At 38.9% G+C, this 25,873-nt stretch overlaps 1 protein-coding gene across 1 annotated transcript in view; it reads left to right on the top strand.

Moving 5' to 3' along the window:
- Window positions 1-4,397: 4,397 nt before the first annotated feature.
- Window positions 4,398-25,873, top strand: part of CHN1 (chimerin 1) — a 48,635-nt gene continuing 27,159 nt past the window's right edge. Inside the window, exons 1-2 of the mRNA XM_065413430.1 lie at window positions 4,398-4,649; window positions 19,387-19,471. Of these exons, the coding sequence (XP_065269502.1) occupies window positions 4,398-4,649; window positions 19,387-19,471 (337 nt within the window). The remainder of the gene's footprint in view (window positions 4,650-19,386; window positions 19,472-25,873) is intronic.

Raw genomic sequence — 25,873 nt, 5'->3', positions numbered from 1 at the left:
CTAATACTGAACACTCTATTATAATGAACATGCACAGGAAGCGAGAGGAAAGGTTGCCCACACGAGCTTGACTTTGGCATTTTCTGATTTTAGAGAGCTTATCTATGCATCTGGAATGGTCTATTATCATAATTTCCCACTGAGTAGTTTTATTTTATTATTTGACACATACTGAATGTGTTGGCTTACCATTTTAGAAAAATATCATGTATGATACCTATTTTATTATGTGGTGACTGAGATAAGCTTTATAACATGACTGTTGCTAGCTGCTCGGAAAGTGACACATTAGAGTGCATTGTAAGCCATGGAACACTGTACAAAACATTTCTGTAGATGATACATAGTAAAATAAGATCTCACTGGTTCTGAGACTAGCAAAAATAAGTGTATATATCCCAATTAAATCTTATTTAGAAAAACCAGGTCACAAGAAAAACTAGAGTAGCAAATACTGCAACAGTACAAAGGACTTCAAAATAAAAGAAAAAAGAGCACAACGGTCCCTTTTATTAGGTAGTGGTTATAGATGCTTGTATGTTGGTAAGAGATGCACTGTGATAAGAGGTCATGGTTGCAGGAGCAAAGAAGGGGCCACACTGGTGGAGGGAGCCAAGAGCCAGAGGATGGGTGGTAGGGTAGGAGCAGAGGGGAGTGTGGCAGGAGCTGTGGGAGGTGGGAGAGGGGTGCAGGAGCTATGGGGTGGATGAGAGGAGAGGGAAGGCAAGGGCCAATGGGTGGAGGGGCAGAAAGGAGGAGAGGGAGGCAGGAGGCCGAGGGGTAGGGGGTAGGGTAGGAACAGAGGGGAAGACAGGGCAGAAGCTGGGGTGGGGTGGCTAGGAGCCGAGGGGACAAACAGGCTAAGGGCACAGGAGCAGTAGGATCTGTAACCACTAAACCACATTTCCATACAGCAAATACCTGTGAAACCCACTGGCAAAGAGTGTATCTCATCTAGTCACTCTAGTGGCTGGTCCACATAGAGGATAACAGCCTACTAATAGTTACTCAGTCTTTTAGCTCGTATGGTAGAGGTCTGTAGGTCTGAATCCTGCTAATGACCCAAGCTTTGGGTCAATATGGCTTCGCATAATGGAATTTTTGTTTTTTCATTTTTTTTTAAAGTAGGAAATAACATACAAAAAAACTGCAATAAAAGAACATTAAGGTTGCAAAGCCAAGTACTCGTTAGGAACTGCCAGAATGAAGGTTTCCTGTGCAATCTTAATTTTGGCCTCTTATGCGTATACGTAGGAGTCTTTAACTGCATGATCACATACTATTTTTCCTAATTTTTTAATGCCTGATTTTGCAACTTTGTTTAACATAGTTAGATTGGTTTGATTGGATTACACCATATACAATATAAAAATACAGGTATAAGGTATGTGCAGTATTTGTATCTATATATAGTGTATATATATGTGTGTGTAATCATCAGAAAATAACCTTGTAATAAACAATGTGAAGCTACTTTATGCAAGACTAATAACCAATTGTAGGTAGATTTTTCTAACAATGCATTTTAATTCTAACACTACTTTATCTTAAAGCTACTTTTTAGATTACAAACCTTTTTCATAATTACAGCAGTGAGAGGGTGACCTTTCCCTGTTAGGTGGTTTTGTTTACCTTTTTATTGGTGTTCTCTAGATTTAATTTTCTAGGACCCAGAAATCATTTTCTACTAATGTGATTCTAAAGTGTAATTGAAAATAAATCAGTCTTTTAGAAATAGAAAAAAGGAAATTGACAACTAAGAAAAAAGTATGTCAAACTTTGCCAGAGGATGAAAAGGAAAAATCAGAATGATTTATATTACTTCTTAAGTAATATCATTTATTTATAGTGTTATAAGAACTAACAGTGGCATGTTCTGATAATTGTCTGAGTGCAAATTTACCATTAAAGAATGGCTGGCTTATTTCTTTTAGTAATGGAACTGGAAAATATATTATTTTCTTGCTAGTTCAGTGCATCTTCAGAGCAGTGTCTGTGATTTTATTTTTTTTAAAGGGGTGAGTGAAGTGAAGAGGAAGTTGGGGGCTAGTTGGCTGGCCTACTGGCATTAGTATTCCACAATGTCATCTGAGACAGATCTTTGGTTCCCAGGACCAGTCTCTCCTTTGCTGAGCTGGCTGTCACTGGGAGCCCTTTGGAACAGATGTACTCCACTGTTGTGGATTTACCTGTACATTATTTAATAGTGAATGCTGCCAGGTATGGTAGGTTAGGGGTGAAATTGTGATGTGTCATCTTAGCCAGAAATTTGTGGCTGGGATAAGCCCTAGAATTTCAGCACCCTGAAGTGTGTGAGTTGAATGGCCCATCCAGCTTCCACCTCACCTGTGTGAGCATCTCCTTCCCCACCTGCTTCCACATCTGTGCTATGGTAGCCTTTCCCAACCACTACTACCTGCCTGGGACCGTCCCCTCCCCACCACATCTATTCCACTATGTGTGGCTCAACAAACCAGGACAGAGATAAGAGAGCACAATAAATGGACACCGATTCACATTAGGTATGTCAAAACTAAGGCCAGATACCGCTGCGGAGAGGAGTGGTTAAAACCGATAGATCCTGGCAGCAGTTGGACAGTTATTTTTCAATAGAGTGATGGCAGGAACAGATCCCCAACAAGAAATTTGGGCAGCAGTATTCAGAGTCTGGCTAACCAATCCCCTGTCTGAGTTTAATTGAACTGCTTATGTGGCCAGTCTAGGAACCACCACTGCATTTCAACTGCAGCCTGTAGCCAACATGCTGGCTCATGGCTATTCAGAAGCAATATCCTAGCTGTAGCATTGGGCAAAGCATCTGTATTGCATCTAAACCAGCCTGGATTTGAGGTTCAGGATATTTTGCAAACCCGACAAGAGATATTGGCCAAGAAGGAAAATCAGAAAATCCTGCTCAAGCACCTTGATTCTCAAGCTCACATCAATTGGCTCCACACAGTTTCTGCCCTTCAGCCTTCACATCCCTGTGTGTCTTAGGCATCACACATAGACTGGTGGTGTATAAAAACTGGTCATCTCTCTCCCCTACTGCAGAGGGGGGGAGTGCTTGTGGTGTTGGAGTTAGATGGAGGAGGAAGAGTAAATGGGGATGGCACCCTGGCTAGTTGGTCAAGTCTGTGCATGCAGGGCCACAACCGTAGCAGCCAGCTCCTGCAGTGCCCTTAGCGTTCTGTAATTGTTTACACCAGTGCTAAATGGGTGTGAAACGCTACCCTTCTGACCTGGTAGCATTTTACACCCACTTTGCACTCATTTTGTGCTGATGTGCACAACTACGCAATGTGCAGGGCAACAGCGAATCTAGTCCCAGATCTTTGGGTGGAAAAGGTGGTTTAAAGAGGTGAGATCTTGGTGGTACATTTTAAGTGCTGAGATCTCCACTGGAGAGAAGAAAAAGCTGACACTTCCACTCAGTAGAATTAGTTTATTACACACATTTTTAAAACACATGTAATTGTCGGAGAGCAGCCAGGCCTTGCTCTACTTCCACACAACAAACACAAGAATAGTGTCATTATAAATGAAAAACAATCTGCACTGACTGCTATGCTCAGCATTAATCCGGTTTGGTTCCAGTTGCCAGCATCACTTCGTAGTTAGCAAAAAATAGAGCTGTTTCTTTAGTCTCTCCTGGGTTATCTTTTCACAGTATTTTTAAGCATGAAAATGTATTACTGTCTCCTCAGCTTTTAAATGGCAAAAAGATGCCATTTTGTAATGATGCATGACTCATTCATTGCTCATTATCTTCCTGCTGATATTTTTCCTTGAGCCAGCAAGTAAGTCTTACACGGGAGGAGGGAGAGTGAGTGAGTTAAGGAATATAGTACTTAAATACTATTGCTGTTTTTTCATTGGCTATCTGCCTTTGTAATGTGACCAGTCTAATCCATCCCTCACTGCTAAAGCCCACCCTGCCACCCCCTTCTTCCTAGACTGAGGTTAGCAGAGTGTCTGTTGCTAGAAACTGATTATATGCAGTATGTGAGCATCTTTCATTCAAAATGGGCATCAGTATATTGAGTAGGAATGAGAGCTTTTAGAAATGCATTAGTTTACTAAATAACATGTTTTTTTAAATGGATGAAGAGATGCTGAGCTTTCTTACATTAATACTAACTCCAATTTTATTGGTATATAGACCTTTACATTTTTCAAGCTCATATTAGAGCCTTTTAAAAACAGAAGCAAGAAGAATCTGCCTAGTTACGTCAGCCTTTTTATAAGAAGTGCATCATTATCATCACTATGAAAGTGTCTTTCTCCAGATCAGTTTAGGTTTCTGAAATGTTTGTTTCTGTTTTTTGAATTCAGATTGATCTACAGAGAGCACAGATCAATACAGCTTTTTATTTTTATTTCCTGTCAATTCTAAAATGCCATCCAAAGAGTCTTGGTCAGGGCAAAAAGCTAATAGATCTGCAGTTCACAACTCAAAACAAGAGAGCCGTCAACAAGATTTATTGATAGCAGCCTTGGGAATGAAACTGGGTTCTCAGAAGTCATCTGTGACAATTTGGCAACCTCTTAAACTCTTTGCTTATTCACAGTTGACATCACTTGTCAGAAGAGCAACTCTGAAAGAAAATGAACATATTCCAAAATATGAAAAGGTTCACAATTTCAAGGTAAGAATTATCCTACTTTTTTCAACTTATAACTACAGAAAATGTTTTTTAGTTCTAGAATAGCTTCAAGACTGCAGGCTTTTTAAAAACTTAAACACTTCAGCTAAAATATTCTTGCTAGTTAAAGCAATTAGACATTTAAAAACATAAATTAGTGGCAAAAAAATTGTGGAATGCTTAAATACATTTAATTGTTGTGATCCTACTTATTGTACCTGGGGTATCTATGTTCATTAAAATTGTTTCTATATATAGAGAAAGAAAAGTTAACAGTGAAATGCAGTGAGAAAGTTATCTTTTAATTATAATTATTTTAGTTTAATTTTTATTTGTGAAACAGAGATGTCAAAAGACGTTTGTTCAGTCTTTGATTAGAGGATTAAACAGATTTTATCTCTGTTGCTGGTAAATAGCATTGGATATAAGAAGCATGTTCTGTTGCATCTGGATTGAGCAGATGGTCTGCATTTCCCTTAGTTTCTGTCTTTTCTCCTGTGTTAATGAATTGACTCTGATGAAAGGAGTATGGCTTACCAGGGGACTATTGAAGCTGCTGACACTAGCACCTACTCTTCATTTTAATATAATTTGCTTTTACTTTTATGTAGCTTCTAATTATTGTTCTACTGTGTTTTTATAAATATATTCCTCTTTCATCCATTAAGAGATACGCATGACAATACATGTACTCTGTGTATATGATTGTTGTAACTATCATGTAAAGTCTTGGAAATTCAGCTTTTTGCAACCAAATTCATCACATAATAGGCAGTCTGTATATACAAAACTGAATAAGTGAACTGAGTGATTATATCAACTTTACACTGAGTGCCCAGAACACGGATTTTTTTTGTTGTTGGTTTTTTTCCCCTACAGATTTTTTTAAAATGTTAGGGTGGGGGGGGAAATCTTGAATATTTTGGCAAGAAATCTGATGACATTCACTTATTTCCTGTTTCAATTTCCATCTGATATTTTACTTTTACTTACATTTCCAGTAGTCGACACTCCTCATTTGATTTTTTTTTTTTTAATATGGCTTCTAGCTCTCAAGTTCATACCATCACTAAAATTGGAAACCTTTATGATCACAATGTTTTACTGAACAGGACTCCTCCAATAAGTATAATTTTGAAAAATGTATACAAAATTATATAAAAATAGAAAATTAGCATTTAATATGAACATTTGGCACAGAATAATCCTGCTGGCTGTCAATTAAATCCACAGTATATTTTTGCAAGAACCTGGGTTGTACAGGTGATTTAAAATGTTGCCTTGCAACTGAGACCTTTGCCTTAGATTTTGAGGATAATAATAGGTGCTAATAGATACTGATTTCCCATGAATACCCGTATATATAAAATACTTTTTATGTTTAATTTTGTATACCGCTTTCTTTCTTAGCTGCTGTATGAAATAGAATATATTTCTGTTCTGTTCTGGAAATACTCTGATGGTCTGATTCTTGTTAGTCTACTTCTTTTCTGAAATAGATTTTCTATAGCACTGTCCTTGTAAATTTTAATTTGTTATGCTAGCCGCTTAAACATAGTGCCTGATCTTAAGTAGTAAATACTGCACAAACTTTCCACTGTGAAGATTATTATTGTTATCACTGTTGTACTGCTCTTCCCTTAAATGTATTCCTGTTAGAAAAATACACCTATTAAAAGTACACCATTTCTTCCACCAAGCCATTACAATGAAGTCAGTGTAAACAGATACCTTTTGTTAAATAAATTTTTTAAAATCTGCTAATTCTTCACAAGAACAGAAGCTTGTGTGCCAGTGGTAAATTTGCCTGTTAAAGGGATGTTGTCCTGAATGATAGGCTTAAAGTCTGGCCGTCACCTCCATTTACAACGGCATTAAAAATCCTTATTTTTGTTTCTTTTTTTTAAACTATAAACCCTCCAAATTTATGGTGCCATAGATCTGAAACCAACAGCAAGCAGTAGATTATGTGGCTCCCTGCATTGTTGCTCAGTATGACAGTCAGATTGTCATCCTAAAAGTATAGATATAATCATTTTAAATCACCTAACTAAATATCTCAGGTCACTAGCAGGGTGGTGGGCTGTTTTACCAGCTCAGGAAAGGAAGCAAACACCCTGTCCAAGTCATTGTGAAGGTCCTTGCCTCAGGGCACGATTTATTGTTTGAACACAAAATAAAGCAACTTGATGGACCAAGCTGGATGTAGTCCCCAGAGGCCTTTTGCTTTGCATCCACCAACCAGGGGAAGAGAGGATACACACTTCAGCTTCCTCTTCCTTGCCAGCCATGTGATAGGCAGGGATCTCTTAACCCTTTCCAGGCTGATGCTCTACCTTGTCCCATCACTTTTTGCAAGGATAGAGGTGGCCTGGAAGACTTTCAACCTGGGAATGTCCTATTTTTTCCCTAGATTCCTTCTGCATCTTGCACTTGAAAATGGGAGGCTTCTTTACTTCCTGTCTGAACTGCTGCATAGCGTTGTGTACGTACATTCAGTAATATGCTTTTGATTCCTTTGGGGTAAAAGGCAGGTAGACATATCTGAGGTGTTATTAATTTATTTTATTAATTAGACTGTCTCACCAAGCACTTGAGGTAAGTGCCTCACTAGCACAGTTGGGGGAGAGGAAATGGAGAATTATTTTTGTTGCATGTGCTATTACAACCATGGCCATCACCTTGGAAAGCAGTGTGGAGGCTTATTGAATTCTTCTGCTGGCTACTGGGTGCATGCAAAATGGAAGAAGACTTGGCTGCTGCCTCTAGCAAACTTTAAAATACTTAGAAATATTGTAATGCAGTAGCAGAAATAATCTTTTGTTGAATAATGAGGTGAAGAAATTGTAAATACCAGTGGTGATGGGACTATATCACAAACACAACAGCTGTCCCCTTCAAATCATCCAGAGTTGTCACCAATAAATCTGCTAACTCCGATTTTGTTTGATGTGGAATTAGAAAAAGGGGTTAAAATATTAGAGTTCAACTGTGTTGACATAATTGTTTTTGGACGCACGGTGTTGTTTAAGCCACCTGAAAGTCCAGTTAGCATCCCAAAGCTATTTTCTGCCCTAAGTGGGCAGCCTGATTTGCTGTGGATGATTCTGAGCTCTGTAAGTAGGACCATGTTAGTACAGTTAATGATCACCATTTTGCAAATACTATAATATTTTCTAGATTGTTCAGTTATGATGTGATGTTTACACGTCTCAAATGCAAATTCATTGTGGCCAAATTCTGTTTAATTTATCTCCATAAGTAAAAAAGAGGGATGACAACTTATAAATGGCAAGCCAGAGTGAGTTTTTAATATATAACCTCCAGGGTAAGAGGTAAATGTTAAATATATTTATATTGATAAAATATAAGCACATCTGCTTTTCTGTTTTTTTACATAAACGTTATTATTAAAAGCAAAATAAGTAATTCCAAACATAGCAATTACAAGGAATTTGCTTAAAATGACATTTTATTTAACAGTAATTAAATAGTGAGACTTGAGAGTGAACTGAGATGATAAATGTGGCTTAAACTAGATCTGGCCATATTGAGTATTTGGTGTATTTTACTTTCAGTCCATTTATCCCATTTGTGTAGTCCAGCATACTGTATAATATTTCAATTGTCAAAACAAACCAGGGCCATCTGTTGAATCATCTTTATGATTCCAACCTGCCATCAACCATATCAAGGCCTCTCTATATTTAGATTTATTTCCCATTGTGGACATGACTCAACAACTACTGAAATCTGCTTATCAGTTTTGTGCTGCAACCCAATACCATAGAATGAGTGTCTTCCCTTTTGGGGCTAAAGACAGGTCTGTTCTGAGTGTTCGTTTTTTCTTTGTTTTTTGAAGCAGGGAAGAGAGGAATAGTTGAAGCTGCAGATGATGTTCTGGTTATGGTGGAAAAGCTTTGCCAAATAGGAAGGTTTTGCAGCATTTCCTAAAGTGATCAGACTGGATTTGTCTAATCTCCTCCTGAGGTTCATGCTGCAGTTGGATACCTCAACTGCTAATTCTTTGTCTGTACCTGTTACGTGTTCTCTTCTAGTTTCTGTAAACTGTGTTGTCCCAGGAGAGCACAATTGTTTTGGTAGTTTGTAGCTGGAGATGAAGTTTCTAATGTAGCTGAGACCTTATCAATTAAATAATGTTAAGATTAAGACCAAGGACTTGAACTGGCTGCAGAATCAGACTACCAACCAGTATTGGGACAGGGGCAGTAGAAATTGGATTATGCTCCTGGACAATATGATCTCACAGCCACATACTTATTCCAAACCAAATTTTGAAGACCAGATCAGACAAGTGATCTATAGAGCCATGCCCAGAATGAGGGACTTGAGGCTTGTCTTGGGTCCCTGAGCATGCGCAATAAAGAAATGTGAAACATTCTTTTCAGACTGAATGTATTGAGTTTGGGGGAATGTGCAACTTCTTTCCATGGGAATGTCTGCTTGATTCCACAGCCCTGAGAATCCCTCCACATTTTCCTCAGTTGAGCCACCCCCATTCCTAAAATGCTACAGTGATATAGAGCTTTTCCCTCTCTTTCTTCTCCCCACCCCATATCTTGTCATGGTAATATTTGTATCCCCCTGCCCTACCCCGCCATCTCCCTGCTGCTGAGGCTGAACATGCTGTTCCCATTGAGGTTGGGGAAGAATGATAATTTGTAATAATTGTTGAAGGACATAAACACCAAGGCAGGGGAAGGAGAGATTATTTAGGGTCATAAAAAGGGAATATAATCAGGAGGTATGGGAGGAAAGTAAGAAAAGGAAAAAAATTTAAGATGAACGTCAGGAAAACCTTCCTGTCAGGGAGATGTATTAAGCCTGTGGAATAATCTCCCAAGGGGATGTAGTGGAAGGCCCATCACTAGGCATATTTAAAACAAGACTGGACAAAACACTAGCAAATATACTGTAGGGAACAATTTTACAGTGTTAGGGAGTCGGGCTAGATAATCTAGGAGGTCTTTTCCTTCTCTGGATTGTATGATTCACAGTCCTTAGGGAATTGATAATTTTGATCTCCCTTGACTTGTTTGTGGGTATACCACCAGCATCTTGATTCTTGTGGAATGTGAATCTTGCTAGGAGAAGAACTCTGCAGATATTTCATAAATGTCCCTATTTCAAGGAGCAAAAATACTTTTCTACCTAGATTAGTCCTGTACTGCTTCACTGAGCAAGGAGGTGTTAATGTCTGTCGAAGAAGGGTTGGAATTGTATGTTACAGTATATACATTTTCCTGTGTTTTTTCCCTAGTATGTCGTCTTACTTATTTTGTGATGGATAAAAAGGAAATATGTTTCCAGAAGAACATTTATCTAACTTTTTTGTGCAGCATTTGCAATTGCCATGCTGTTGTCTTTGTTGTTATGCTACTTAGTGTCTGTCAGAGCATGACTGGTTAATTTAACATGCTTGTATTACTGGTTGCAAGACTACTATGGTAAATTACTGATGCACATGCTAACTTAATCTCTTTAAAACCAAAACTTTGTTCCATTGAGACACAATTTTCCATTTAATTTGTCAGCAGAGATGCTGATTAACCCTCTTTTTGTGGTTCCCTAGCATGTATCTAATATTTGTGTCATCATAACACAGAACTCAACATTGAAGGGCAAAATACTGTTCTCCATTACACTGAAGGCAAAGGGCTTGCACCGTGTCACTGAAGGCAGAATATGGCCTTAAAAGTGTTACCCAAGTGGAGACTGAAGTGAGGGCAGTTCTGTGTTAGAAAGGGTTTGATCATATAGCTATACCAACAGACCCCCTCTAGTGAAGAGACAGCTTATACCAGCAAAAGTATAGTTTATATCAGTCCCCTGAACAAAATAAGCTACACCGGCAAAAGCACTTGTTTGCCAGTATAACTGCATCCACGCTTGGGCTTTCTGTTGGTATAAGAATGTAGTGAAGAATCGCTGTCCTGACATTATCATCCTGGCAAAAATTTCTAGTGTAGACCTGGTCTAAGACTTATTAGAGTTGAAAGATGAAGTACAGCGCGTATGTTACAGAGAAAAAAACAACCATGTGGGAGACCCTTCAAATGTTCATTGGATGCATTTTTTTCATAGCTTCTCATACTAATCTATATGGTTTCATATCTGATTGTTTGGAAACTATGGGCCAGATCCTGAGTTGGTGTATTTTTGGCCTGGTTCCATTGAAGTAAATAGAGCTATACTGGTTTACAACAACTATGGATCTGGATCTATGCTTCTTAAATTATTTCAGAATATCTTTAAAGGAGTCACTACATGCAAATTAACATTCTGATAACAAACTGAGTGTCTCTCTAGTTTTTAAAAAACATAGCCAGTCTCTTTACACATTCTCAGAGATAAGAGAACCCTGAGAAATTTGAGGTTTCTTTTAGACATTTAGAACTTTAAAAATCATTCAAAGGTGAAAAAAGCTCTTCTTCACATAAATCCAGAGTGAAGAAAACTTTTTAAAAGTTCCTCAAGGCTTCAAGGAAGTTTTCAGAGATTCTGTATCTCTGCTTTTGAAACTAATAATAGATCATAAGATAACTTAATACCATGAAGGTTTAGGCTTTGGTGCATTCTCTCCAACAGAAATATTCAATTACTGGTACATTTGCCCTAGCTTTTCCAAGGCAATGTCTTTATGCAGCACAAAACTAGTTTACCACTTCTTTTCACGACAGTCCTCAATTTCAAGCTTTCCTCCTATGTTTAAAAAATAAAATAGCATTTTCTTCAAATCCTTGTTTTACTCAAACTACTGTATACAGACACAAGGAGCTTTACACATCTCTATTTCTAGGTCTCATGCCCTTGCACGTGCATGGCCCTGGGAGCTGACTAGCTCACTTACATGGTGAAGTTTAGAAAGGCTGTAATGAGGCAGTCAAGGCATTTGCCTCAAGGAGCATACACAGTGTGTCATAGCTTCTTATCAGTTGCTTTTCTCCAAATTAGCTGCAGCACATAGCAAAGTGAAGTCCCTTTATCATCTGCCCTTTCAGAGGAATATTTTACATTTCTTTTACTCCATAGCTTTAAATCTAAGAACTCTATTTGGTTTTCAACTCCAGTTTCTAACTGTTGTATTTTACATGGACACTGTATCAAGTGATGTAGATCTTCTGTTAAAATGGGGCATGTGATTCAGATTCTAAATATCAATTTAAAGAAAAATCCATTATTCCATTGCTCAAAGAAATGTCATCATTTTTGTTGAATTTGTAAAAAATTATACTTTCTCTCTCTCTCTTCTTCTGCTTCCTGCATTGGTCCTGCTATAGCACACTACTTCAGTATAATTCCCAGTTGTTCACATTCCTGCTGACATGATCAGCACAAAGCAGGAAGTAAAAAGACTTGACAGCGCTCCTGGCTTGGTATGAGTGAGGACCTGGAGGAATGTTCGCCTGCTCAACATTCAAGACAATGAGCTCTTTCCTGATAAAGGTCCTATTTATACTCAACTCTCTGAATGATGGTGCACTCCGTGCAGAATGTCCCTTCCTCTCAAGAAGTGCTGAACAAAGTTGTTGGCACAATTCAAGACTAGCTCTGGGAAGTTGACACCATCGTTGATACAAGTACAGTCAGCGCACTTTTAAGAGAGCGTATACCATAGCCTTCACTTCTATTATATCGTCAAATAAAAGCAACTATACTGTATATTAATCACAGTTCTTCCATTGATGCGCTGTGTGGCCTTGGTGGCCTTTTAACTTCTCTTTGCTTTTAACAACAAAGCATTATTTTAAAGATTATATAGGAATTTTGGCCAAATTGATATTTGAGTTGATTCATTTCTTATTGGCATCTATTTCCTTCACCCTTTGCATCTGTGTGACTTCATTGTCAGACCAGATATGGATATAGAGTACTTTTCTTATAGAAATTATGGCATGCTAGAGCGGCACCTTTATTCCAGTGCTTGGTAAAATCCATTTTGGCAGTGAGCATACTACAGGTTGAGTTAATCATTCAAGCTGACATACTTTAAAATGCCATAGAATACATTTACATATAAAAAATAGAAGAATATTGTTTCCAGTATTAACTACATGGAAAATTTAAACAGGCAGAATTTAGTTGCTGACATTGGAATTCAGCTAGGTCCTCTGAGCTAATAACGCCCTAGGGTTTGCCTATGCAGAGCTTTAGTCTGCACCACAGGGGTGTAAATTTTAGCCTGCACTAGCATGTCGCGCACAAACTGGTTGTGGGGTCCCTTCTGGCACATACTAAAAGTTCCCTAGTACATGTTAATGTAGTAGGACTTAATTGCATTAATTCACACTAGGGAACTTTTAGTGCATGTCAGCAGGGTCCTCGCAAGCCAGTTAGTGCACAACACACTAGTGTGGACTAAAATTTGCAGATGCAAACTAAAGCCCTGTGTAGACAAGCCCTTAGTCTTGTCTACACAAAAGTGGCATCAGACTACAAATTATTAGGAACTCTATTTCCTGCAACACTTTTCCCTTGGAGGTCTTCCCTCCAACCACTGGCCAGGCCTCAGGCCACTTAGCTTATGAACCCCAGGAGGTACCCTTGCAGTGTTGTTCTATGTTATTTTTTAAATTAATGCATGACATATTTGCTAAATGTATGGATTTGTCAGAAACTGTTATTCTGACTGACACCTAAATGAGATGCACATACAATAAGCTACATTGCAATATAAAAAGTATGGGTGTCATCTGACACAGATGAAGAAAAAGCTGATGCCCTCAGGAACTGGCATAGTGGCTACTGGCTTTAGTTTATAAATCGTGAAGACTTTTTTTGTCTCAAGGCACAGTCATTAGGACTATGGTTTGTATGCTTCAGTGGTAAACTATACATACCTCACTTGTCACATCCAACCCTCCGTACTTCTCATTGCTGGCTTTGATGAAGCTCTCCAAATTAATCTTTTTCTATCACATCACATTTCTGAAGCATTTTTATTGCATTCCTTCATAAACTCTCTTGTTTTTTCTAAATGTTCGTTAGAATAACTTCTAGAAGATTTTGCTGGTAAAATAAGAAAGCTAGAGTTTCTTAATTTGTTTAATTTTGAGTGTAACATAAGTCTACCTGTTTTATTCCATTAGTGATTATGAATTTTATTTATATGCTGGGTCATTCTTGTCTCTCATATTACAGTCAAGCTATCCTAAGAGCAGCCTAATAATTTCAAAAGGCAAAAGATAATATGCAGAAAGATGGACCCCAGAAAGATATAGATAGCTAACTCTTATGGCTGGTATGTCACTGACCTATTTTACCAAGGCCTCAAATATCACTGCAAGTGAGACCTGCTTGAGGATGTCATGCTTGTGATATATGCTGTCATCAGAGCCCTCGGTGAAATTATTTATTGGGACTCTTTAAATGTCTGACCTTGGACATATAAGCACTACCTAATGCTCTAATTAAACTAATTAAATACAGTACAAGAATAGATATGATTATAAATCACTGGAGTGCAGCAGTTTTTTTCCTATGTATAGAAAAATGGCTTTCAGTAAAGAATTAAGAATTCTGCAAACCTCAGAGACAAGCTATCTTTCCATGTCCCATCACAGTTTTGTCAATCTAATGTACCCCATTTATACTGTGGAGAACTCAGAATAAAAGTGCCTAGAGTTAAACATTTAAATACAAATGGAGGACACTCAACTCTGAAACTTGTTTTCCTGTTTGATCTGACAGAGATAGTCTGTTGTACTTTAAGCCATAATATGAGACTCTCCTATTTTCTCAGGCTTTGGGGAGGGAGCTGTGGTCGAATTTAGTGTGCTTTTGAGGCAGGTTTATTCTTTTAAAACTGGTTAATTAAGTCAAATTTTATACATTAGCATTAAATTTTATAAATTAAAAATAGATCTTGATAAATTGGTTGTTCCCCCTCTTCCAAGAACTTCCTGAATGAAAGATCATGGAAAAAGCACGACAAAAATAAGAATTTTTTTGGAGTGTGAAGCTACAAATTGGCAATTCCGCTTTCACATCTTATAAGGCAGTAAAATCTGCGTACGGCAGTTGCTTTTTATACAGGGGAAAAAAGGTATAACTTCTGGGATACTACTAGTTTTCAGCGAGTCAGGGAAGTCAGAGATTAATAGATCACAGTATTCAATATTCACATTCAACTCTGTAAATAGAAAGAGCCTCATTTTTTAGAATCGTTATACAAAAAGTGGTGACAGGATTTGTATACAGCCTGGGATAAGAGAGTGTGAGGAGTCTAAAATAATCCCAAGGTATTGGGCCTGAGTAGCAAAGTAGATCTTGTTATTGTCAACAGTGAACAAGAATTGGGGGAAGTAGGAAGGGGTTGAGAGGATGCATCATCAGAAGTTCACTTTTAGCCATGTATGTTTGATTTGACAATGAGTAATGCAGGAGATGTCAGAAAGACAGTCCTCAGCCTGGACTGGACGGCAGGAGAAAGGGCTGTAGTAGCCAGGTAGATTTGTGAGTCATCAATAGAAGGATGGATATTGTGTAAAGGTAGAAAAGGAGGTGACAAGGCTGGGCTTTGTTCCATTCCCACATGGAGTGGGAGAGGAAAAGAGGAGGGCCCACCAAAAGAGATGTTGAAGGAGAACCAGACTAAGATGCGGTCATGAAAGCAAGATGCTAAGAAGTAGGATATGATTGGCAGAAGCAGCAGACAGGTCAAGAGGGATTAGAATGGAGGAGAGGCCCAGGCATTTGGCCAGCATGAGGTTATTAGAGATATTAGTGAGGGCAGTTTCAATGGAGAGGAGAAAACAGAAACCAGATTGCCAGGGATCCAGGAGAGAGTTATAGGCAGGGCTGGCGCTTCCACTAGGTGACCCTAGGCGGTCGCCTACGGTGGCAGGTTTTGGGGGGCGGCATTTTGCCGTCCTCGTCGGAAATTCAGCGGCAGGGGGTCCTTCCACTCCGGGTCTTCGGCGGAAATTCGGCGGCGGGTCCTTCACTCGCTCCGGGACCCGCCGCTGAAGTGCCCCAAAGACGTGGAGCGGAAGGACCCCTGCCGCCGAATGCTCAGAGGAGGAGCACTGCCGCCTAGGGCGGCAAAAACCCTGGCGCCGCTCCTGGTTATAGGAAGGGCTGTACGTGGCCCATTCAATGATTTTGCGGGTGAAGTGAGAGAGAGACCACTAACTGGAGAGGCACGTGGCATTAGATCCGTTTGGGAAACAAAATTTTCATCCTGTGCGGAATTTAGTTTCCATTCTGAATTGGAATGAAAAGTCAAAATATGAAACCATTTCAGGGAACAAAAAATTCTGAAAAGTTTATAACTGCAAATGCTAACATGAATTTTTGAGCAAAAGGAAAAGAATAAAAATTTCAAAATAGCATTTTTGTTTTGTTTTTCAAAACCAGAAAATCAAAAAAATTAATCAAAATATACATTTTTCCCTGGAAGATTTTGATGTCAACAAAATCATATTTTCTGGCAGGAATTTTTTAGCTCTGTGTGGCATCAAGGTATTACATTTTGGATGGGCTATACCAGAGCATGCCTATATTGTAAGGAAAAATAGATGCTCAGGAAGAAATCAAAGAGGCCATGATGGATTAGAGGAGGAGACCATATGAAAAATCTCGGTGGTGGTGGTGGGAAATGGTGATTACAGCTACTGAACATGTCATGCTTGGCTTGAAGTCAGAAGTCAGCCAGATCCTGTAGGGAGAGGAAGAGGTAGGGTTTCAAGAGGGAGGCCATGGAGTGTAATTCAACGAGGGTGGCAAAGTACGGTTCCCTGGCAAATTACATAATAGAGCTGAAGGAACAGAGAGTAAATTTGTGCCAATAGTGGAGGAAATCCAAAGGACTTCCTCCAGAGGTGTTTGACAGCAAAGGGGCAGGAATGGAGGAAGCAGATGCTGAGGGTCAGCCAGGCAAGAGGTTAATGGGATGGATTACACAGTGTCAACAATATTTTTTAATGTGTTTTTAGTTACATATCAAGGCTGGACAGTGATACTTCACAAGCAGCCCATTGACTTCAGTGGAACTACTCATGGTGCAAGGTATTGCTAAATATGAGTACTGGTATCACAGTCTAACCCTAATATAGTTACAAATACCCTATGGTTAAAAATACCAAAGAAGATACCACAAAAACCTGATTGTCATAGCATTAAAAGCCTGACTCTATATAAAAATCACAATGACATTCAGGAGTAAGTTTCCAGACTGACTCTTAGATTTACCTAAACACCTCTCATATAGCAGTTACATCTTTTTCTTTATTGGTACCAATTTCTAGGGGACTATGGACATCTTAATAATACCCAAATGTTTACCAAAATTTCCATGAACTGCTCTGAATACTCATTTTGTGTGAGATAAGTGTCATTTTGACCTATTCCTGCTCCACTGGAGTCAGTGGAGCTGTGGATGCTCGACACCTCTGAAAATCAGGCCACTTCAGATCCATAATTTATATCCACTAAATACTGTATGAATTTAGATTCTTAACTTAAGGCACCCACGTTTTTAAAAAGTTCACCTTTCTCTTTGCTACACCCACTTACGATTAGATATTGCATATATATGTGCAAGATGACCCTCTGTCAATATCTAAGCAGAACTGAATGAGTTAAGGCTAAAATATTCTTGACTATGAATTTCATTACTTTGTGATCATCAGTTACTGATTTCATTTAAGTTCATCATCTATTACAAGTAACTACTCAAAGTCCTTTACATTGGTTAACAAAATAATGATTTTCTCTGCTAAGAATCTTGTGGTTTTCTAAGCAGGAAACCTACTAAAATAAATCAGAGGCAGCTCATTGTGGCTAAAGGACTGGAACAAGCAGGCAAGACTGGAATGAGACTAGCATTGGCTTCTTCCTTAGCTTTGAATCTGTTCTTGCTTAAGTGGATTCCTGTTCATTTTCCACTTACTAAATTCATGCATATAGGTTTTCAATATGTAACATTGTTCTGAAAAAAGGCTAATCCTTTATACTAAACCAATGAACCTCTGAGTGTGTATTCAGCATTTCTATATAAACTCCTGGGGGAATTCTGTGCTACTGCGCATGCACATAATTAATGAGCTGCACATATTTTTAATTTTTTGCTCAGAAAAAAGCTTCTGCTGAAATGTTGCTGCAGTTCCGCATTTTGCCCCCCAGAGGGCAATGTGGTGATAGAACACAGCAGCTGCTCCAAGCCAGCTAGGAAAGAGAAAGAGCCTGCCTTCTTCGCAGCACCTGTCGGGCCAGGTCAGAAGACAGGGGCTATGGGGAGACAGACAGTGTGGGGCTGCTGGGGTTTCAGACGGACTCGTAAGGGCTAGTGGGAGAGGACAGACTGGGGCAGGGGCTGAATGGGAGTGGAGGCACAGGGCGGAGAGAGGTGCAGGGCCACATGGTGATGGGGGAGGGAGTGCAGAGCTACATAAGGAAAGGGGAGTGGCTGAGTGCGGGAACAGAGACATGGGGACAAGAGAGGGGGTACAGAGCCACATGGAGACAGGGGAGGGGTGCAGGGCCACATGGGGATGGGGCGGAGTGGGTGTCTGAGTGGGGCGAAGGGACATGTGGACAGGGGGTGCAAGGACACATGGGGAGAGGGGCAGATGTGCCTGACTGAATGGGAGAGGCTAGGGATCAGCTAGGATCTGCATGGGGGAAGCTCCCTAACAACCCCTCCCCGCCTCCCAAAAAAACCTGTTCCATAGTTTCCCCACCCATATCCAACAACCCTCCAAGTTCACACCCAGGCTCCTTCCCAGCAATCTACTTCCCTCTCCCTCAGCATCTCCATTACCCCTGATTTCCTCCAAGCCTTTGCACTGCTTCTGATGGGTGCGGGAAATACAGTTACATATTGTAGTTTAAATGAATTACTCAGAGTTCTGTATTAATATGCCTAGTAAGGAATCTATTTGGCAAAAAAAATTCCTGAATTTTTTGTTGTCTGTATTGTTACAGACATACTTGCTGACAAGTATTTTGAAATAAATGACCAAAAATAATTAAAACCGGTGTGATTATATTGTTATTTTGACAAATAAAATTTGCAGAATTTTAAAATATGCACAGAATTTTTTATTTTTTGTTGCCGAATTCCCCCAGCAGTATATGTTGTACCAATATATTTGCCTAGCAGGGCTCTTTCTGATTTAGGCACAAGCCCTGCAGCCCCACTACATATATCATGCAAGACCATATGTAGAGGACAGGCAGCATAAATCCCAAATGAGGGGACCCCAATTCCCTTACATACTCTTCTCTGTGTTGGAAAGCAGTTGCCGTTTAGTTCCATGTACAGCACTAATGCACAGTGCTGAAATCCCATCCCTAGTGGTGGTCAGGGGAGGAGAGGCACAGCAAACTGTGGCTGTCTGCTAGTTTACATATCCTGGCTTAGAGAGCCTAGACCAGCTGCACCGATCTAGGTCAGGTGGGGCTGATGATTCCATCACTTGACCCTACAGATCTGTTCGTGTGAAGCAAAGCCATTTCCTGAGGACTAGACTCCTTTGTTCAGGATGGCCCTCGGGATGGAAAGTTCACCTTTTTCCATAAGGCTATAAGAATCTTGGCAGTTAAATCTTTCTCTTAGATTGTGTCATCTTTTCCTTCAGTGGTAAGCCCCAAACCAGAATTAAAGGAAATGAATGCAAATATTACCTTAGTAAAAAGGGAACTGTGGCCCATTTATACGCATGAATATTATGCCTGTGAAATAATCTAGTCTGTCCTTTCTGCTACTGTTTTCTAGGTTCACACGTTCAGGGGTCCACACTGGTGTGAATACTGTGCCAACTTTATGTGGGGCCTCATTGCTCAGGGAGTAAAATGTGCAGGTAACTGGTTTATTCTTTGCTTCTTAAGACAATCCTGATGCTGTAAAGCCTTAGACATACTATCTATTTCATAATAAATTGTGCACCTAGGGTCTGATCCTCCTGTTAAAATCACTGGAAAGATGCCCTTTCATTTCAGTGATAGTTGTATCAGGTGCTACTATCGACCATTGAACCTTACATCTAAATGCCTTCCAAACATTCAGAGATGGAAATAATCTCTCTTTCCTTTCTTTCAGTATGTAGGAGACATAGCTTGAATGAGTTGTTGTATTTATTTTGTAATGGATGAGTCTGTGTGTGGGGTGGGTGGGTATGAGAAACTTATTGGGGATCTTAATGAAGCTTGTAGACAATAATCAAACCTCACAACACCTGTGTGAGGTAGATATTTAGATTTATTTTACAGATGGATAAACTGAGTCAGAGCAGTAAAGTGCCAGAGTTAGAAAGGGAGCTGGGTATAGAACCCAGGAGTCCTGACTCTGTCTTATTTGTGTGTGTGTGCTCTAACCACTACACACACATGCTCTCTAATTTGAAAAAATAAATTAATGGATTGAGAAGAATTGACATAAACATGATTAAAATGGGTGTATACATAAATTTATAAAAGCACTCAGAGGCTATGTTATAAATGCCTGGACAGACAGATACTGCATGCATTTGGGATTTAGTCTTTCTGTTGTAGCTGAAGAACTTAGGTAAAATAATTCAGCAATATTATTGATATCCTCTGAAAAAGGAGAGAAACCAACTATTTTGTTTAGGAGAAAAAGATCAAAGTAATTGAAAAAACAAGTTACTTTGTTTAAAATGTTCCTTACAATTTTCCAGTAACTAATTTTATAAAAATAGTATAAAGAAATGTTGATGTATGAAGAGCTGCATTTGTTGCCCTGGAAACTGAATTTTCAAGCTAATTTAAGAATTTTTTCCCTGTCTAAAGCTTTCTGAAATCTTGTCTTAAGCAAATAATAGGATTTTTATAGCATCAATGCAAAATGGTAGAAATTTCAACATAAACAAATGTGTTTATAGAAAAGCTATGACTGAAAAACCTTGAAAATATTCCACAAGAAATGTTTGATGTGTAATGTTTTTTATTGTATCATTGATGCAGATTTTTTTGTCAGCAGAGTCTAGTGTCCATAAAGTTTTAGCTTATTAGTTTTAGAAATAACTGAAACAAATGAAAGAACATTCATGTGCAGTTATATTCTGTGAAAATGGCACTTCCTTGCTCAGTAGTCCTACCCCATGTTTATTCAGAGTTCTAGCTGCATACTGTACTCATTAAATTAATGTTTTACCACATTTTGCTTTTGTTAAATCTGCACAGCCAATGCAGCTCTGGGAAAGGGAGCTTGATTTTATTCTGCTTCATGCATCAGCAACAGAGATGTCAGCTAAATTTTCAGAGTAGACACTTTATAGTTGATGATACATGAGCCAGAAAATACACAGCTCTCTGTTTCTGATCTCATGTTGAATTTGCAACGCTGGCAGTTAGGAAAAATAACAGGCTTTTTAGTTTACATTAAGTAGCTTTGATCTGGAAGTTCAATAAAGACAATAAATATGAAAGTCTACAGTGTCACTTTTCAGAGTAGTTGCACGCTTTTTGTGGAATGAGCAAAAAAGATCAGTTTTATAATTAAACTGACAGTACTTTTCTTTTTACTATTTTTATTTATAACTACTCTAGACAACATTGTTTTCTTATTTTATATTTTAATGCAGATTTTTTCCCAAAAGATCCTAATGGTTTCCTTTTCTTAGCTTGTATTATGGAAGTGAGAATTAACTAGTGCTTTCTCTTTTTCTCTCTTTGGCTCTGTACAAAGGTGATTATAATAAGAAAGGAACAAAAAAGGAAAAAATGTAAACTAGATGGCTTTAGAATTTCAAACATAATTGAACTTTTCTGTTTGTCTAAAGTTGTCATACCCATGTCAATAACACCCAATGAATACAGCAAATTTTTTTTTATTTTTAATTCCATTTCATACTACCAATAAAGTGTACTACAGGATAAAGCCCACTAAGAGATTACTATACTTCTTGAATGCTCAAGGCCACTTAGCCTGTGATCATAATCTTTATGATGGCTGTCATACCTTATCTGAGGAATGACAGGATGTGCGGTGGTAAGATACTCACAGGTTTCACATAACTCTCCTTGCTCTCTCAACCCCCTGGCAAGTCACTTGTACTCAGCCCCTGGTGGATGGAGGAGAGAAAGTGCCACGTGTTAATAAACAGCAAACCCTCTCACCAGGACAAATGACTTCTGAATGGAGGCCAAATTCTGTCATTTTCAGCAAAATGGATGGTGGCCAGGAAATGGACCCTCAAAGACAGAGGTGTTATGTGGAGGAAATGGGAACCATTAAGGGCTCCGGCTGTGATGTTGAATGTGTCTGGTGGATGGGTAGGGAAAGATTACTTAACATTCCATGAAAAAGTTCAATTCAGTAAATGTGGTTCTCCTCTGAAAAGTGGCTGTGTAAAAAATGTCACCTTCTAAACTCAGCAGATCTGCTCCCCATGTGTGTTCAAAGTTGCATCTTGCTTACTGTATGAAGAAAAATAACTTGTACTGCTTTTTAATCCTGTTTCACTCTCCTGAGCCAACACATCTAAGTGTGAGTGAACTGGATTCTATTCCTTTTTGTGCATCATCAAAAGATTGTTTACTTCTTCCAGTGAGCTAGAACTGTGCAATTGAGAGGCTGCACTGGTGTAACTGAAGGCATAAATGAAAGAAAGTGTGGGTACAACAGGTGTAAACGGGGGGTTAATTTTCCCTGTGAAATTGTTTGTTTTTCTAAACTGAACACCTTTGATATGGAAATCGAGAGACAATAAACGGTGAACCCCAAGACACCCGTCACTTTTCCGAGTAGAAGTCCACATTAAAAATTACAGGATTGAGCAGGATGCAGCCTGCTAACATTCAAACTGGTCTCTGTATCACTCCGGGAAACTCCAGAAAGTCTGACTTGTGATCTGTGTGATGATTTTATTGAAAATGCTTTAGGAACAAAACTGTGCTGATTATAATATTCTGTACTTTTTACTGAGTTTGCTTTTTTAAAGCAAACAATTACAGATCATAAGATGAATCTATTAGTTGTACAAAAGTGATACTTATTACAGCTGTAAATTAATACTGCAGGGAACACTCAATCATTTTGAGTCCTGCTCTTAGCAAGATACATAGGAATAAAAATGCAGGGCATTCCTGGATTCCCTTTATAAGGATAAAAGTCACCCATTTCAGAAAGTAGGAGGAGGAATGGAAAGAAAAAGTAACGTAAGGAGATTGTTGCCATTGGCATATAGATTAATTTATGGCATAAGAGCACAAGTAATACTTAAAAAAAATAAACTAGAATCAGGATAGACCCAACAATACATATCATGCCATACCAGCTAGCTAGTATGTCATAGCAACTAAAACTGTACTTATTCATTCCTTATTACAACTCAGCATCTCCAGCCAGAACAGAGCCTGGGTAACTTCTATGTTCTATGCCCCATATACAGTATAATTATCTCTCCAAGGCAGTTTGTCCCTACCCCTTGTGTTGATTGGCAGGGAAAGAAGAGTGATTATAGACATCCTCCTGCATGAGGTCCAGGGATAATCACAGTATCAGTACCTCTCTGCTGAGATTGCCAAATAGGGAAGGTGGTGGTGCCGGTGGTTTTTGTGACGTAAACAATGGTCCAGTAGGAACTTGTCTCACCTAGACCAAAAAACCTGTGAGAGAGAATTGTGAAGAGCAGGTGGCTGCCATTTTGACTGATAAGGTTTCATGATTAATCTGTTGCTCCTCTGCACTTCTTGAAACAAGATGATTTTTTTATTTCCAAAGTTAAGACTCAGTTTTGTCCAGTTAAGCCTCCATTCCTCCACCAACTCCGAACTGTGCCTTAAAGATACAGTCAAGCCCCTCTTCTTTCTCCGTCTACTTTCCCCTGGGTGCACAAGCAACTTCTGTCTGTCTTTGTTTTGTTTTTTCCTCTCTACCTCCCCTCTCCCACGACCCTATAATACATGAAATCAAGGGTAGATTCATCTTGCAGCACACTGCTTTTGCTCCTGCACTGTACACTTAACATTTAAGAGCACAGTCTATCAGCATTAAAGGACAGCATGGGGAAGGAACATGAGCAAAGAAAGACTCATGCAGATACCATTTGTGGTCTGAAGCCATCACGGGTGGGAGGTGGTTTTCTGGCAGAATAGACAGTCTACTCATTACCAGAGAACCATGGAGTAGGGAAGGCAGTTTGGGAGCATATCATGTATGCTTGAGACCTGTTTTTGTTCTCGTGCCACTTAGAAGAGCAGCCCAGATCAGTAGTTGCACTAAGGCTCCTGTCAGATCAATACAGTATGTCAACAAATGGTGTTTGTTATGGGTATCATAGCATTTACAAGTAATGCTAGTTGTCAATGCTCGTAAAACTAAAGAACAGTAAATGATTACGTGCACTGCAGAGAGAGTAAACTTTAATTTTTATATTAAAGAAAAGAGAATTTAACTACCATAAAAGGAAAGCTACTATTTGATGAATGATTTATTGGGGCAAATTCCTTTATATCTGTTCACCCTCATTAAAGCAATACTAATAGTTAGCTCTTACGTAGCACTCATCACCTGCAGATCTCAAAGTGCTTTACAAAGGTGGGTAGTGGTTTTAAACCCTTGTGTCAAATGGGGAAACTGAGGAACAAGTCTTAAGTGACTTGCCCAAGGTGATACAGTGATTTAATGCCAGGCCCAAGAATAGAACCCAGGCCTCCTGCCTCTTTCCCACACCACTCTGCCGTTATCATAAATCTATGGAGAATCTCTTGGAACTCTTAGAGGAAAATGTAAATCTATCTTTCAGTACCTTAAACCGTCCCCCCAGAAAGACAAAATACATAAATGTCTTTCAGCTTAATTTATAAATATAATTATAAAGTATATTCCATGTGATATAATTTCAATAGAGCATGCTCAGCAGCCACACTTACCAGTAAATCATAAGCAAAAGGAAATCTAAAACTGACTAAATCAAATCAACAGCATAGCTATGCGCATTTTATTCTCAGCAAATATTTGTAATGGGTACTCATAGGGCAGTATTAATATGCATATATTTTTTGGGCTCTGCTCATGCATTAATATGATCACATTATTTCTTCTTTCAGCTCAATGGACTAAAATCAATATTAGTTGCTTCAGAAAAATTGTGAAATCTTTTTCTGAGCTTCCTAGAAAAGCATTGGCTATGTCAGGCTCTTTTTCTAAAGGCAATATCCCTCATAAAAGTAATACCACAGCCTATCCAAACTCCTAGAGTAAGATCAATATGCTATTAAAAATAGTATAGCTTACCTGAAACTTTTTCAAAAACATCTATAAAGGCTGTTTTATTCCGAAATTTGTAAACTTGTCTACCTGCTCATGAATTTCTAAATGTACTTTTTGGTGAAGGATGGCTGCAGCTTGATGATAACATACAAAAGAAACCTATACTCAACTACAAATCCAGCCAATGAAATGATCCACTTATATGATGACCTTATTGAAGTCAATGGGAGTTTTGCCATTGACCTCTGTGGGGCCTTGATTTCACCCATGGTCTTTTAAATCTTTCCTTTATTCTGGACTTTACTGGGCAATATGTTACTTTATGTAATTTGTGTGGTTTTAACAAATAAGGGTCAAATTTTTCTTTTAGGGCCTGACCCAACTCCCATGGAAGTCAATGGAAAGACACTGATGGACCTCCACAGGAGTCGGATCAGACCCTTTGTTTGGTGTAAATCAGCATTAAATCCACTGAAGTAAACTGAGTTACTCAGGATTTACGTCATTGTAACTGAAAGTAGAAATTGGCCGTAAGCATGAAATAAAACAAACTCATGGGTCTAAAGCCTGCTAATCGTATTCACGCAAGTAGCCCAATTGAAATCAGCAGGACTACTTGTATGAGTATGGCAAATGGGTTTTAGAGCCTGATCCCTAGAGGTGCTGAGCATTTGAAGCCAGTGGAAGTAGTGAGTGCTCGATACAACTCAGGATTCGGTTCTCTTGGCCCTCCTAAAAATGCAGGACTCTAAGATGTTGCAAAGCAGATGTGCTGCACTCTGGGATTTAAGAAAAAAAGACGACAATTTGTTTTAATTGTTTGTAATTTGTCTTACAATACCCTGTGTTCCAGCCTCCCAAATTTAGGCTGAATATCACTACTGTAGAAAGTTTGAACAATGGATTGCTCTGGGATTTTGCAGTACTCTGTTGGAAGGCAGCCTGTCATGTTACTCATGCACTTTTTACCTTGCTTGAATAAGCAAACAGTCATTCTTATATTGGTGTGTAACTATCACCAACTTAA

This window comes from Emys orbicularis, chromosome 11 (assembly GCF_028017835.1).
Source record: "Emys orbicularis isolate rEmyOrb1 chromosome 11, rEmyOrb1.hap1, whole genome shotgun sequence".
Classification (NCBI taxonomy): domain Eukaryota; kingdom Metazoa; phylum Chordata; order Testudines; family Emydidae; genus Emys; species Emys orbicularis.
The sequence above is the reverse complement of the archived record's forward strand: the minus strand, read 5'-3'. Positions and strand labels throughout refer to the sequence as shown.